General features: G+C 42.8%; 1 protein-coding gene across 2 annotated transcripts in view; it reads right to left on the bottom strand.

Annotated features, from left to right (window-relative positions):
- Window positions 1–757: 757 nt before the first annotated feature.
- The window catches only part of ST6GALNAC5 (ST6 N-acetylgalactosaminide alpha-2,6-sialyltransferase 5), a 157,720-nt gene continuing 142,992 nt past the window's right edge, over window positions 758–15,485 (bottom strand). Inside the window, exons 4-5 of one of the 2 annotated variants that reach the window (XM_069478099.1) lie at window positions 13,412–13,519; window positions 758–989 (exon numbers count right to left, since the gene is read on the bottom strand). In XM_069478099.1, the coding sequence (XP_069334200.1) occupies window positions 758–989; window positions 13,412–13,519 (340 nt within the window). Of the gene's footprint in view, window positions 990–13,411; window positions 13,520–15,485 lie in introns of those variants that run through there. The other variant, XM_069478100.1, reaches the window with a different exon arrangement.

The raw sequence follows: 15,485 nt of genomic DNA, 5'->3' as shown, positions 1-15,485 counted from the left end.
TCTATGAAAGAACAATTTTCCTGAAGCCTGGGGGTTCAAAAAACGCAACACAACATTTCTAAGTCAAATACCAATTGCATGCTAACAATGAGCATTGTGAACACAGTAACTCATCAACCCAATTCTAGGCCATTTCCAACCATCATTCAGGATTAAAGAGCTAGGAAGGATAAATTACCACATAATCATAATCTATAAAAATACTGGCCTAGAGTGCACTAAAAAACTCTCAGTAAATAAATATTGGACATTTGCTTTATGAAAGTCAGTGGAGATGTGCTCTTCAGAAATCTTGTCTATACTTTCAGGCTGCTTTTTACAAATCACACATACACAGTCTAACAGATGACAAAGGTTATAGATCAGGAAAGGATACAACTTGATAGAAAAATGTCTTTTGACATGGTATTTCTATAAAGGAATGCAACTAATATTGTTGAGTTGCTCATGTTTCAGTTTTGAAGGCAATTACTACGAGATCTGAAATGTTTTTGAAATGAGTGTTCAGCTCCGAAGGTAAAACCTTTGAAAGGGACAACACTCATTTGGTTGTATTAATTTTGGAATTTTCCTTACAAACCAACTGCACTGCTTTGTAGTCACGCCTGGGAGGCATCTGCCCATAATACTTCTTAAGGGGTGACGCTGTCTTCTGCTACCAGTTCTGTTCCCTTTCCTGTCTGGTGACTTAGGAAGTTCAAGGTCCCGGCGTCTGATACAGAGGGTACCTGGGATTACAGTGCAGCACGCTCATTCCTCAGAACACAGGTTTACTCGCAGGGTGACTTAGAGCAAGTGATTCTGGTTTCCAGTCTGGTTGAAAAAAGTGAATATTGAATGTCCGTGCCCAGTTCTTAAAGACTCGTTTCTCCGTGATAAAGCGGTGATGGCTGCCCTTGCGTCCTCGCTCATGGGAGAGGTACATTGTACATTCATCAGGTCCAAAAGGTTCATAATAATGATAAGGTACTGAAGGGTGATTGGGATCCCTGTAGGAGGAAAAACGAGATAACTGATTAAAGCAAAAAAAAAAATTTCCTATGACTGATTGAGGTAAGATGTTATCTGTAATAAGCTGATAAGCACAAATCACATTTTCTAGTTAAATGAATTTCAGCAAATGGTTTTTCTGATGTTTAAGCAATAAGCAAGTAGAGAGGTTTTGAGGTTGTGAAATAAATTCAGTGACCATCATTATTAAACAAAGAGAAGGCAAATGTGCTATAGGACATTTAGGTTCCCAGGATTTAGATACTACATGCTACTAAGTCACAGCTATAGAATGTTTCCATTCTGTTTACAGTTTATTTACCACAAGCAGCTATAGAGATATTTACAAAATAAAACATATTCCCGTTCCCCACTACAACCCCCCAAACCCTCCAGAGGCTTCATTTATACAGAGTGCATGGCCGATAGAATGCTATACGATCTGTCCTGGTCCCCTGTGCCTTTCTGGTCGTCAACTCCACCAAGCTTGCCCCTACCTCGGGGCCTTTGCACATGAGGGAAGCCACCTGTCTGGAGCACTCTCCCCGGGAGTTCACTCCTCACCATTGGGTTCTTCTCAGAGAAGCCTCACCTGACACCTGCTCCCTTCACTCCATATCACTCTAATTCATTTTCTTTATGGCATTAATTGGCCTCTGAAATGATTGTTGTTTACTTGTTTATTTTCTGTTCATGAGGGCAAGGTTTTGTCTTATTCCTAGAACAGTGCCTGGTAGGTGCTCAATAAATGAGTTTTAAATTTCTGTGTTGAAAGAAATTTATATTGAGTTAGCAGCTAACGAAACAGCAAGCACCCAAAGACATTTTTTCTCCTCCAAGTACGGAAAGTTGGTGACTGTAGTTTGATCCTATGGGATAAAAAGGAAGACAGCCAGCAAGATGCCACCATTTTTCTCTTGTTGTTCCAGTTGGCCTAGGTACTCAAAATCTTGAGTCTTAGTCTAAAAATTCTAAATCTTTAGTCCTTGCTAAGTAGCCTGATAGTCTCAGCACTTTTCTGCCTCTGAATCTCCATCTCAGCATCAAACAGGAAATACTGGTTCATTTCTTCCAGGTGGTGTATCCAGGACTAACACGTAGGAGTGGTGGCTGGCCTTGTTGTAGGGTTACCAACATATCTAACCACCAAAGTACCCTGGTCTCAGACTGGTATCCACGCTAGGCCAGCCCACCCCACCTCTTCTGTCTTTTGAAGAGTGGAGAGTAAGATTAGTTAAGGTTTCCCAGCAGACACACTTTCCTTCTTAGAGCTATACTCCCCCACTGGCCTTGTACAGACTGAGAAGAGGCCCAGGCTGCCAGCTTCTCTCAAATCTCATTTCAGAGCCTGGTGCCCTCAGGTTCCTACTCTGGTCACTCAGACTGCCCTCTAAGTACAGTAACTTGGTTTCCCAAAGATGCTCATCCTGCCAGACACCTATTGGTTTTTTTTCAGAGGAGATCAATACACAAATGGCTTTTAGAGTAGCAACTTTACTGGGGTCAGGGACCTAAGTCTTTTATCAAGAGGGGTGTCGAGTTTGTGGCTCTGACAACAATAAACCTTTGAGCTGCTTCTCCTCTTGGGTTAAAGTTCTTCCAGGAAGAGAGATTTATTTTTGTCATGCAGCATCTAAATGTTCCTTACCCTGGCTTGGAGGCTGTGCTGAATTAACACTTTGCATCTCCAAAATGCCTGTCTTGGAAGTATGTCTATGTTCTATCGGGAAACATTGGATCCTTTCCTGTCTAGTTATTACGGGTTTCATTAATTCACTTACCCTAGAAATTGGAATCCCCTTAGAATTTTAGTAGAAGGTGTTTTCAATGGAGAAAATTCATGCTTGAAAAAATTGGGGTTGGAACTGATCACTATGAAGACAAAAGTAAACAAATAGGAACAGCAGCTTGGGAGACAAATCTCCCCAGACGCATATGGCATATTTGGGGAACCATGTCAAATTCACACTGCCATGGTACACTTGGGGTTAAGCTTTTATTCCGTCACAAGTCAGGTTTTAAATCTGCTTCATCTAAGTTTGGACATATTATTGGCACCAATTCAACTAAAGAAACAATTAGGTTTCTAAAAATATCATGAGATTGATTTGGCACCTAGGAGTAGAGAGTAATTGGAAACCAGCTAAAGGATGCTATAGGATCAATTTCCTTATTCAGGAAGACCATGTCTTTGAATGAAAATATATCTGGCTCCATATTGATCACCTAAAGGGAGAATTAAATTTACATATTTGGTTATTATGATATCAGAGGTGTCCAAATAAGTCATTCATGTAAGTGAGAGTTGTTTCCACTCTTTAAAACTCTGTCCTATCAGCAGAAAAGTGCTTTGTGGGACTTGAGGAGGCAGAGCCAAGAGCTGTGGGAACAGCTCTCCCAGCCGTGAGCCTGCCATTGGCTGTAACCCACCATTCATTTAGGAAGCCCTTCCTAGCTGAAGGTCATAATTCCTTGGCTCTTTTCTTAAACTTGACTTTCTAAAGGCTGCCATAGCTTTTTTGTCCTCCACCCGACCCAAATGAAAATGACAATAAACATCAGAATTTCTACATGAGGAGGCTATTGTAAGAGGGATTCTGGTACCCAAGCTCCTGATGTGGGCCAGGTGAAGCTGAAGGAGAGCGGGTGTGGGGTGGGGGGCGGGAATGGAGATGACCACAGAGCCAGTTCCCCAAGCGGCTGCAGCCCGCCATCAGCACTCTGACAGCCAGTGCAGGGACAAGTCCTGCAGAAACATGGGAAGGAGGATTTTTTTTTTTCTTTTTGGAGAAGACAGGTGGGGAGAGTGAAGGAACTATTTAGTGCCCATAGGCAACTTTAAAGAAATACCATTGCCTACGCTCCACTACCATAGATTCTGGTTCAGATGATCTGGAGAGGGTCTCAGGCACAGATATTTTTAAAAGTGCCATGGGTTTGAACATCAAAATTAATAATGGCAGCACTGGATTATAAAACCAATAAAATAGAATAAATATTCATGAGTCCATGATTTCAATAAATAACTAAAAAAAAATAAATAAATGAGAAAGAAGAAACAGCATTTCATTACGGAAAAATTCCAGTCGAGAAATGTAGAAAGAATGAGGGAATAGAAAACTACCCTTAGAACATTGCAGTAACTGTTGCAGGCAAAATGCACCAGTGAATGGAGCATTAGTAGAGGAAAAGATGAGGAGAAATAGATTATTTGCATAAAGCATCTCCTCCAAGTTATTTATTAATGACAATGAGAAAAACAGTAACTTTATAAGGAGTAAACCCAGCCCAGCTGACACCACCTTCACCAAGCGTTCGAGGTTAACATCACTAGTAACAAACCATACTGACATCATGTACCTCCTGTTACAAGATGCTGAGAAGGGCTTATCACTTCTCTGGTATCCGTTCTAGTAATGCATAGCCCCAACCTAAGTATGAGAAAATATTAGATAAACTCAAAGTGAGGGATGGTCTACAAAATACCTGATTGGTACTCTTTAAAAGTGTCAGGGTCATGAAAGACAGGAAAAGACTGAGGACCTGTCACCAATTTGAAGAGACTAAGAAGACATGACAAATAAACACAAAGGGATCCTGGTTTAGGTCTTGGAGGAGATAAAGGACATTAGTGGAGAAACTGGCAAAATCTCAATAATGCCTATAGTTTAGCTGAGCATTGTACTGATGTTAATTTCTTACTTTTGATAACTGGCCCATAGAAATACAAAATATCAGCATTAGGGAAAGCTGGATAAAGAACTCTCTGTACTATTTTTGCAACTGTTCTGTAACTGTAAACCTATTTAAAACAAAAACTAATATATATAATATTTTTTATAATATTCATATTATAAAAAAGATGCTTCTTAGCAGATTCCAATGCTATAAAGCTCCTTAGGAGATTCTAAGATGCAGCAAGTTTGAGATGCCTGATAACTTAAGTACCTGCTAAGCCTCAATGTTTAACTATGTGATCTCCTCTACATCTCCATCAGCCTTCTAAGGTAAGTCCTGCTGCTCCCATTTGATAGGTGAACATCTGGCACCCAGGCAGAAAGTCCAGTGCCTGGATTGCAGCACAACGCCTCACTCATGGACCATTCAAGCTGCTGGACTTGTCCATTGCATCCCAGAGCATAGTGCTCAGTATCCCACATATACTAATGTATTTAATCCTCACAACACCCCTATGACAGAGTGTCTTAGTCTGTTTGGTGCTGTGATAACAGAATACCTGAGGCTGGGTAATTTATAAAGAAAAAAGGTTTATTTGGCTCACAATTCTAATGTCTAGAAAAGTTCAAGATTGGGCATCTGGTGAGGGCCTCAGGCTGCTTCCACTCACGGTGGAGAGTGAAGGGGAGCTGGTGTGTACAGAGATCACATGGGAGAGAGGCAGCAAAAGAGAGAGGGGAGAGGTGCCGGGCTCTTCTTAATCTCTCACTGGAACTAATAGAGTGAGAGATCACTCACCACCCTGTCCCCAGGGAGGGCATTAATCTATTCATGGGGATCTTCCCCCATGACCCAAATACCTCCTGTTAGGCCCCACCTCCAATACTGGGGATCAACTGCCAACATGAGATTTGGTGGGGACAACCTGTATCCAAACTACAGTAGAGAGGTACTATTATTATCCCCATTTTATAGATGAGAAAACTCACGCACAGAGAAATTGAAGAAGATTCAGAGCTGAGATTGGACCAAAGGTGATCGACTCCAGACCCTGTACTCTTAAGAATGAGCTTCTGTGCCTTGGAAAAACTCCTGTCCAGCTGGGGTCCTGCAGTAATGGCACTTCAGGTTCCTGCTGGCATCAGCAGCACAGGGCCGGGGGCAGCCTGTCCCTGCTGTATCCTGCCAAGCCCTCACTGCAGAGATGCACCATGTATGGAACTTGCTCTAGCTGGTCAGGGTGGTAAGCAGAGGCCTCATGCTCGTTTGCAGTTCTACCTACCAACATTAATGGCAGCAGGGGTTTTTAATGCCCCATTTTGGAATCTTCTAAAGTTAAGCTGCACAAGTGGGGGAAAAATGCTCATAATGCTAACAAGCAAGGGAAGATACTTTCATTCTAAGTGCTGATGGGGTTTGAGACACACTACCCCAAAATATGTTACCTTGGCATTTGAGGAAACAACAGAAGCAGGAAGCCCACTCCTACCTTCCCCTCACCCTTCTCCCCTGGAGCAGTCATCAAAAATTTTTCTGCCCTTCCTTTAAAGTAGGTCATAAAACCTTAATTCCAGAGATACCCTCAGTATACCTGGAGGAAAGGAACATCCTTGTCCTCAAAGACACAGAAATGCCAAGAAGAATCTGAACAAACAGGACTTGCTGCTGCTCCTCAGTTTATTACCATTAGATCATACATAGCCCCTTTGTCCACTCATACTTCTTCACAACCATCCACTTCATCAAACATAGCATAAGAATATGTAGGTTTCCCTGTTTCTTTGGGTCTTCATTTCTGAAGGCTCCAGTATCACATAAAACTTATATTAAATAAATGTGTGTGCTTTTCTCTTGTAAATCTGTCTTGTCATAGGAGTCTCAGCCAGGAACCTTGCAATGGGTGAGGAAAAGAAATGATGTTTTCTCTCCTACAGTATGATCTAGGTTGACCCTGCTCATTGGGGTTGGGAATGAACTATGCGGAGGCTGCAAATATCCTGAGGGAGGGATGGTGTCTTTGCTTCTTCCTAGAGCACTTAGGCACTCTCTTGAAACACACTTCTATTTTTGGTGTGGTACCTGCATATGTTGTACTCGGGAAATGTTTAGAGAATAGAGTTGAATTAATAACTGTCAAATATTTATGTTGTTCTGCAATTGGCTTGCATCAGGGGCCTTTGGTGACACCATGTAGCATTCACGAGAAAATGTTCCTACAATAGTCCTTCCTAAACATCTGTGTCAGGTCTAGGAGACCCACTGAGCTACCCTTATTCTGCTCCCCTGACTTCTTGTCCTTGGATCTTCTTTTAGAAGGAAAACAGTTGTACACTTTGGAAGCCGATGAAATAACACTTCTGAGCACATGGAGCATTAAGAGCCTGCAGCTGCCCATCCTTTCTGGGACAAAGAGCCACAGTGAATCCCCCAAACCCCACCCAGCCCCCCCACAACCCAGACCAGGTGCGCCAGGATGTCTCACAATGGATCTGTGGTACCCACGGGAGACAGAAGAAAGGTAACGAAAACACCCAATGACTGGTAAGAGTTGGTCAAATTGTGGCAAAGTTGGAACAAACAATAAGCATCTAGGTAAAAATACAACAATATATTTTAAGTCTACTTCATAAAATGTAAACAGCACGGGCAGCATTACCATTCCCCACCTGTCTTTTGTAAGCGTCCGACTCTACACCGTGGACTGTCGCCAAGTAAGAACTTTCCCTGTTAGGCTGGCAGCTTTATTAATGTTCACTAGCTAATAATTCTAGCAGAATCAACTCTCTGATATTCACGATACCTTTGAGATGTCCTTCACATTATGGATGAGATATTAATTTAGTTCCATGACAGTGATCACTCTGAATCATTACCCCACTAATTAATACTCAAGAAATGATGGGTAACAGAGAGTTGTAAACTTGGTAATGTGTTAAGTATGACCAGAAATAAGATTATTAGGTAGAATTTAAATGCTTGGCCCATTATTATTGCAAATAATTTACAATGGAAAATGAGATTAAATACTCACCATGACTTAGTTTGGAAAGCAACGACAACAGATCTTTTCACTGCAATTTATAGTCCATCTAGAGAGAAAGAATTTGGCTTCCTATATGGATATGGCATGATTTAAGAGCCTACAGTCCACAGAATAATATATTTTGATGCTGTCTCTGGTGCAACATGGTATTAATTTTCTCCAGCTTTCTGAACACTGATGAGCCTGAAGTCTGCTGATGGAGGCAGGGTGGGGGCGGATACCTGAGCCCCCCCACTTTGAGGACCCAGTGCTGGCCCTGGCTGAGAATAAAACAGGGTGGCTGCCATTGACTTCTGGGACCCCCTCAAAATCTGAATTTGACATTTGCTAATTATGGTTTTTATTCACTTGGCCCTTTTGGTCTTGTGATAGTAAGTTTAGAATCAATCTCTTAAAGGAAAGGATTTTTTGTTTATCATTGAACCAATCTATGCTGGATACATACTATATGCCAGACACAATGACAAGTGCTAAAGATAGAATGTGGGTTGAGACCTGATGCCTCCTCTTACGGAGCCCAGAGGCAAATGAAGGAGATGGACAAGTCACTCGGTGAGGTGCGGCTGGGTAGAGACAGAGTGCAGTAGGTCCGGCCCAGACAGGAGGTCAGGGGGGTTTGAGGAGGAAGGGCTGCTGTATCAGAACAGTGGACTGAAGGGCTAAGAGCATCAGCTCTTGAGCCCTGGAGACCTGGATTCAAATCTCAGCTCTGCCACTTATCTGCTCTATGACCTTGGCCAGCTGTTTCATGTCTTTAAGCCTGGTATGTAAAATGCTGATAATAACAGTACTTACCTCATAGGATTTTTATAAGATTCAATGAAATGATGTATGTGTTCATGCTAAGCACAGGGCTGGCACGAGGTATGGGCATGACACATACCAGCCGTTAATAGTATGAGTAAAGAGCCAGTGGTAATCAGGCAGCTTAAGGAAGTGGGAGATGGGCGTTCCAAGCTGAAGACACAGGGACAGGTATCTGCAGGTTGAGCTCCTTTACAGGTTTTTCACTAGAGCTAAGACAGATCTGTCTGAGTGGAGAAGATGTGACTAATGTGGTATACGAAAGCCTGATCCCAAACACCTTGTGTACTAAGCCAGGGAGTGTGAACTCTGCTTTAAAAGCTTTGGGGGAACACGGAGGGGTTTTAAGTGATTGGGTCAGACTTGTGGTGTCATCGAGCAATGCAGTGATGTTTGGAGAGGAAAAAGACCAGAGTTAGAGAGGGCAGTCCAGGAGGCTATTGCAGGACCAGATTAAAGAAAAGGTTGCAGGCTGCTTCAAAGACTTTGAGTCAGTGTTACGTTCTGCCAGGTCTTGAATAAGATATGTCCCTTATCTGCCACCATGACCATTTAACCTCCACTGCTTCCATCTGTGGTTTTAAATATGAATATGACACTATCTTTGTTCCCGAGGAGTCCATGTGCTTAATACTTTAAGGACTACCAGGAGTTTTCTTGCTAACGAATGACTCTTGGCAGTAACTCAGGTCCTGTGGGTGGCATGAGAAGGCAGACGTCCAGGAGAGCTGGATGGGAAGTGACAGCTCCTGGCCACCCACGCTGACCTTGGAGAGCAGGCATTCTTGGACTGCTTGGCTGTTTGCTCCCACTGCATCCCCCCTCACACCATGCATATGGCGGCTGGCATTCCCTTCGGGGACTGCCATCCAACACCGTTGGAAATGACTGCAGGAGTAAGTTCAGTGCTTTGTCTCTCTGTGCCTCTGCTTCCCTGGAAATAAGAAGGTGACGATTAAAGTCTCCTGAAAAGTGTGAGAGAGTTTGATTTAGATTGGCAGGCAGCACGACTGTCTTAGGCCAGAGGTTGTCAAAGTTCTTATTTGCCAAGAGATCTTCTGTTGAAAAGAAATTGTATACAAGAGCCCTGTGTAAAGCAGATCCGAGCGGGTGTGCTCTTGAGCAAGTAGGGTGCGGGGGTACATTCCCTGATCTTGGCTCCGTGCCCCCGCTAGGCTTAGAGGAACGCAAGGACTCCTCCCAGTCCAGTTTGAAAGCCAAAGATGGATGTTTCAGTAAAGTGCAGTGTGTCAGAGGCTACTGACAGGCAGAGAGTGAACATTTTCTCCCACAGGTACCTTGTGTGACCTTCTGTACCTCACGACTGATTTGTGGTCAAGTGAGACTAGGGCGACTGGAGGCGGAGACTCTGTCTCAGTCATCTCTGATTACCTCCCTGGTGCCCAGCACAGCTAGTTGAATGGATAAAAGTCTCTGTGATTAATTTAGTTAATGACTTGTTTTGAGGGTACTAATTTTGTCTTAAGGTCTGAAATGCTTAATTTGCCAAAAATGAACAGCTGACTCCCTCTTTGTTTGCAGAAATCTGGCTCCATGTGGCTAACCTCTTGATTCCAGCGGGAGACTGGGAACTTTCAGGAAGCTGCAGAAAGCCTGGGTACACCGGAAGCAGCCCACATGATATCCTCCTGCAAGGAGCTGGAGGCCATGTGACGCCAATTGTCAACGGCAAAGAAAAGTGAGATCTAGCTCATATAGAAGGCTGTACGTGTCCACTCCTTTCCAGGAACCAGGCCCTCCTCTCCCACGGAGCACCGTTCAGAGTGCTCCCAGGGCACCTCTGGAAAATGTGCTGATGGGTATCCACACTCACAGAGGAGTGAATCCCTTCACCTGCTAACTCTATGTGTGCTTAACATACCCCGGCACTGTGCTAAGCATTCCTTATCTATTGCTTTATGGAATTAGCAAGTCCTGTTGTTGTCGCTGCTTTACAGATATGAAAGCTAAGCCTTCTGAGACAATCTTTAAGTGACTTGGCCGAGGTCACTAAGGCTCAGTCAGGTCAAGTAACTTTCTCAAGGTCACACAGCTTCTGAGAGGCAGAAATGGTTATTTTCACCACGTACAACATGCTTTACGACAGCACTAAAGAGAGAATAGAGGATAGAGGGGTTCACTTGTTATTTACAAAGCAGCTTCTATGTTCCAGGACAGCGTTAATATCTGCTGTCCTGTGCTCCAGGCCTCAACGCTGAACCAAACACACAGGACTTTCTGCCCTTGGAGGTTACATTCTGGTGGACTCAACCAGCGTGAGCTCGGCCACCTCACAAAATCATCCCTAACATTTTTGGCTCTGATGATAGCTCACCTCCTTAAGTCTTAGAGCTCATGACACCTGTACCAAATAGTGGGATTTGGCCCCTAATAGTGCTCTGCTTCTTTCAAAATAAAGACAAAAGGAGGAATGGTCAGACTAGTAGCAGGACTAACTTGGAAGTTGCTTTCTCCTTCTCTGGTGGCAGATGGTGTTTGCAAGACTCATCTGACTCTTAGACGAAGATTGCAAATGCTGCCTCCTTTTATGGTCACACACTAAGTGGCTTTGCTGTGTTCATTATATTTTGGTGTGGGTAAGGCTTATCTTAAGCCTCCAGGGAGTTAAGGGCTGTGTCCTATTCTTTGAACCCCTCTCCAAATTCTTGGTATCTTCCAAGGAAACGCTCAAGTGCTTAGGATAATATTTATAATATTATTTTATAGATCTTATAGTGTAATATTAATATGTTATTAATATTAATGACATTAATAATATTTCCTGAGCACTAACTGTGTGCTGGGCACTGCATCAAACACTCTTCATTCATTACCTTGTTTAATTCTCACCATGATCTGCCTGATTTATTATTGTTTTCTTATCCCCATTTTGCAGATGAGGAAAACAAAGTTCATCACACAGTTAGGAGCTGGGTGCCTGGTGGTTCAGCCAACGTGTCCTGGAAATGAAGCTGAAAGGAACTTGGGAGTCAGTCTGTGCCGCTCCTGGTCTTCCTTTCGTGCCCCTCCTTACACAGGCGTAAGGGGGCAGGATGCTCGCTCTAGCCCTGACCCTCTCCAGATGACCCCAGCATGTCTCCCCTTTCTCTGAGAGAACCCCGGGTGTGAGGATCCTTTTGAAGAGTTCTTGCTGAACCCATCTTGTGCAAACAACTGTTCAACCTTCGGGATGGTAGCTTAGGAACAGAAATCCAGAGCCAGTGGCAACATATGGTGCATCGACATTTTCTTAATTTCTCTGTTAGTGTCATTCTATTATATAAATTGTTTCCATCCTACTGATGAACTAACTTGGAGTTAGAAAAACGACAGGTTAACTTGCCTTTCATTTGTTTTCCATAACAAATGGAATATTTCCTTGAACACTCTAAGTCATTAACATTTCAATTTATTCATGCCTTTTCTTTCTGGCATCCTAATGGCAATATTACATGATTATATCTGCCGTATAACCATCAACGTTGACGGCCCTGTGTATGCCCGTAAGTGCCATTCCCACCGCCTTTGTCAGGCTGTCGGTTTGAGGAGGCAGTTTGCTTTTTGAGGCCATCCTACTTACTTCTGCACATAGGTTGTTAAACAGGGACACAAGGCCAGTGAACTAAGTGAGGATCCAAGCTAACCTGCCTTGTGCTTGCCGCGTACCAGGCATTGTTCCAAGCACTTCACGTGTATTAACTTATTTAATCCGCCCACGACCCTCTGAGGCAGAGTCTATTATTATCAGCACATCCACTTCCATAGATGAGGAAGCCGAGACAGAGGCATTAAGCAACTTGTTCAAGGACACAGTAGGTTTGTAAGTGTCCAGACCAGGCTCTACACCTATGCAGTCTGGCTCCAGCATGGGACACCCTTATGTCAAAGGCCTGTTCTGTTCATGGCTTTCCTTCTCCTTCGTGATCTGTGTCTTACAGATCAACTAGTATTACTGCTGTGTTGGATCTTTGGGTTAAAAAGGAAAAAAAAGTGGCAAAATGGTAATGACATGATTAAATACTCTTTCTCATCCTTGCTTTAAACCTCCAAATTGTGGCTTTTGCCTAAAGATCCATGGCCTTTGATAAGTTGTCAAGTTTAAAACACATGCATGAAGGGATAAAGCAAGCATGCATTTTAGTGAACAAGTTTAAAATGTCCCCACCCAGGGTTTTACCATTTGGAGATCAGGAGAGAGGCCATATGCAGGCCATCAGGCATTCCAGGAAACAAGGACACTGTCTGAATTTATTGGCTTCATTACTTTAAATTACAGGTGAGTCTCCACCAATCAGGCCCTGAATATTGCTCAGTGCACCTGTGGTACACACCAAACTCTGGGCACACGTCAGGAGGGAACCTAAGGTAGCAACAGAGATGTGTACATGTTCCCTTTAAAGTGATACATCAAAATAATTATGCCTGTGCTTTTGGCCTTAGAAGCACAAACCCAGGCTACTGATGTGGCAGGGGAAAGAGGCTCAGAGGAATATTTTAATTTTAGAAAACAGGCCTCGCTGTCAAAGGAATTGCCCTTTTTAATTCATTAAAAAATTATCACATTCCTTTGAAATGAAAGTAAAACTAATATTTCTTAATGCTTGTTCATCATTAATATTATGCCAATTATTGCATTACTCTTGGCTGATAAATATTCAGAGGATAAATGAAGCCCACAAGATGGATTTATTCTCCAGCAGTACAAACAAAAACTTTCAATATTTTATATCACATAATTAAATGCCGTTTGTTGTTTCTAGAACCAGAACTTGGGACATGCTAATTAATTGCTTCAAGAAGACAGTTAGACATGTGTCATGGTTGCTATACAGAATCAGATATTTATAAACCCTGCACAACACTGTGGATGATTTACACTTGCAGAATAAATCCTACCTGCAGAAGTCTGGGGGCACCATGCCATAAACATTGATCCTGTCACAGAGCTCCAGCGCAATCGTCATTGTGAACCAGCCAGTGCTAAGCCAAGTGTTGGAGATCTTCCTGGAAGGAACAATAATGAAATCTGCAAGCTGGTAAAGTAATCATTATACTTGCTACCATCTTAAACCCTTTTTGGAGTAAGGTTGACGATAAAGAGTCTCTCTCTCTTTCTCTCTCTCTTGCTCTCTCTTTCCATTTGATAAATATCTGGAACTTTACCAAACTGAAATCTCTTAGCAACACCACCATATTCTACAGTACAGTCATAATTGATGTTGATGCTCCATTATGGTGGGTTTGTGACACTAAAAGATGCCCAAGGGACTTCTGCATCATCAAAGAGGATGATCAATGCTTCAACGTTTAAGTGCATGTTACAACTCGATTTCTTGTAGGATGACAACCCCCGTGTGACAACTCTTTATTAACTAGAATACCTGACTGACTAGAAATTCTTCTTGTTTGCCAAGAAGGCTAGATAATGAAGAGCCTATTAAATATGAATAAACATGTGGATATGTTTATCTATCCATTGATCAATTGATTGATCAATGGATCTTCGGGTAAAAGCTTGCCTTCAAGCAGGCTAATTCACACCTTGATTGAATATCTTTCCATAGGAGGAGCACACTCATTTGGGAAGGGGCTGATGACCAAAGGAAAAGACCCACAGGAATGCTTATATTTAACTGAGCATTTGCTTTGTTTTACATATCGGAGCATTCAGAACCCTCCAAAAATTCTCATTCAAAGACCAAATATTGACAAAACTTAAGGAACGAATCTGTGTGCTCCACCATTCATGAAGTTTGCCCATTCAGATATCAATCACATGCCAAGTCTAAGGATAACTGTAGAGACATAACATCAAGGTCTAATTTGACCCTGTGAGAATGACTTGTTGGTCCACCATGCTATACTGCTGTGGAGATTAATTTCAATTTTTTGGAGGCTGCTGCTTTTACTTTTTCCTCAGTGCTTATGGCATGCCTCATTAGCCAGTTTCAAACACCTTATCCCCAAGGTCAGACGGTCTGACTTTGCCGAGCCAAAAGCTCCATTTGTGATGTGCATTAGCAGAGTTGCAGAAAGACTCTTCAACTTGCACCATGTAGCACTCTTTGAGAAGAAGGAAGCCTTTTTGTTTGTTAAGCAGTACGCATCTTTATTTCCATTTTACATAAAGACAAAAAATAAAAAGGACACGTTTAGGGAGTCCTTTGTTTTGTCAAATACTTGACAGGCATGAGTGATTCCTGAGTTCAGGGCTTCAACTTTGCATTTCTTAAGCCCTTTGCTCATTTTCCCCCTATTCTATTGTATTGTGACCCAGTGATATCCCAGGAAGTACATTTAAAAGCTCCTAAAGATGGGAATTGTATGGGCTTTAATCTTACCTGTGTCTCCCATAATTAGCTAGATGACCTGAGGCAGGTCATTGCTGACCTCTGACCCTTGATTTCTTATCTGTAAAGCAGCTGTAGGAAGCTCCATCCCCTGGGTCATTTGAGAACTTAATGAGAGAACACCCATGAAAAACATCCAGCTTGGTATGTTGATACATGAAGATCCCTTCCTCCTCTCTTGGTTGCTAGGTTGAGCAAATGAGGTAAATAACTCAGCAAATCCTTTCAGTGCTTTTTAGCAGCCATAAAGAAAATCTTTCCAATGCTCTGCTCCTGAGGTCTTGTGTAGGAGCCACCGTCAGTAGTCAGGACAGTGAATACAAAATTCAGAAGTCTCCAGATTACGTAGGTATTAATAATCACCCTTCTTTCTTGCCAGGGCTAAATATTCCTAAGACCTTTGTGACTGAGGGAGCTGGGATGGAGAAAAACTGACTGAATGGCAAAGGGGAGAGGAAGAAGTGCCTTCCCTTAGCCTGTCTTCACCTACGTGCTGTGACAATACATTGGCTGGGTGTTCCAGACCTAATCTGGGTGAGTGAATCACTGGGAGGATGTGGAACGAAGGAAGAGAATGACAGCTCACTTATATCCCCAGGACCCCGGCCTGGGAACCACAC

The sequence above is a fragment of the Eulemur rufifrons genome, chromosome 8 (genome assembly GCF_041146395.1).
Source record: "Eulemur rufifrons isolate Redbay chromosome 8, OSU_ERuf_1, whole genome shotgun sequence".
In the NCBI taxonomy this organism is placed as follows: domain Eukaryota; kingdom Metazoa; phylum Chordata; class Mammalia; order Primates; family Lemuridae; genus Eulemur; species Eulemur rufifrons.
The sequence above is the reverse complement of the archived record's forward strand: the minus strand, read 5'-3'. Positions and strand labels throughout refer to the sequence as shown.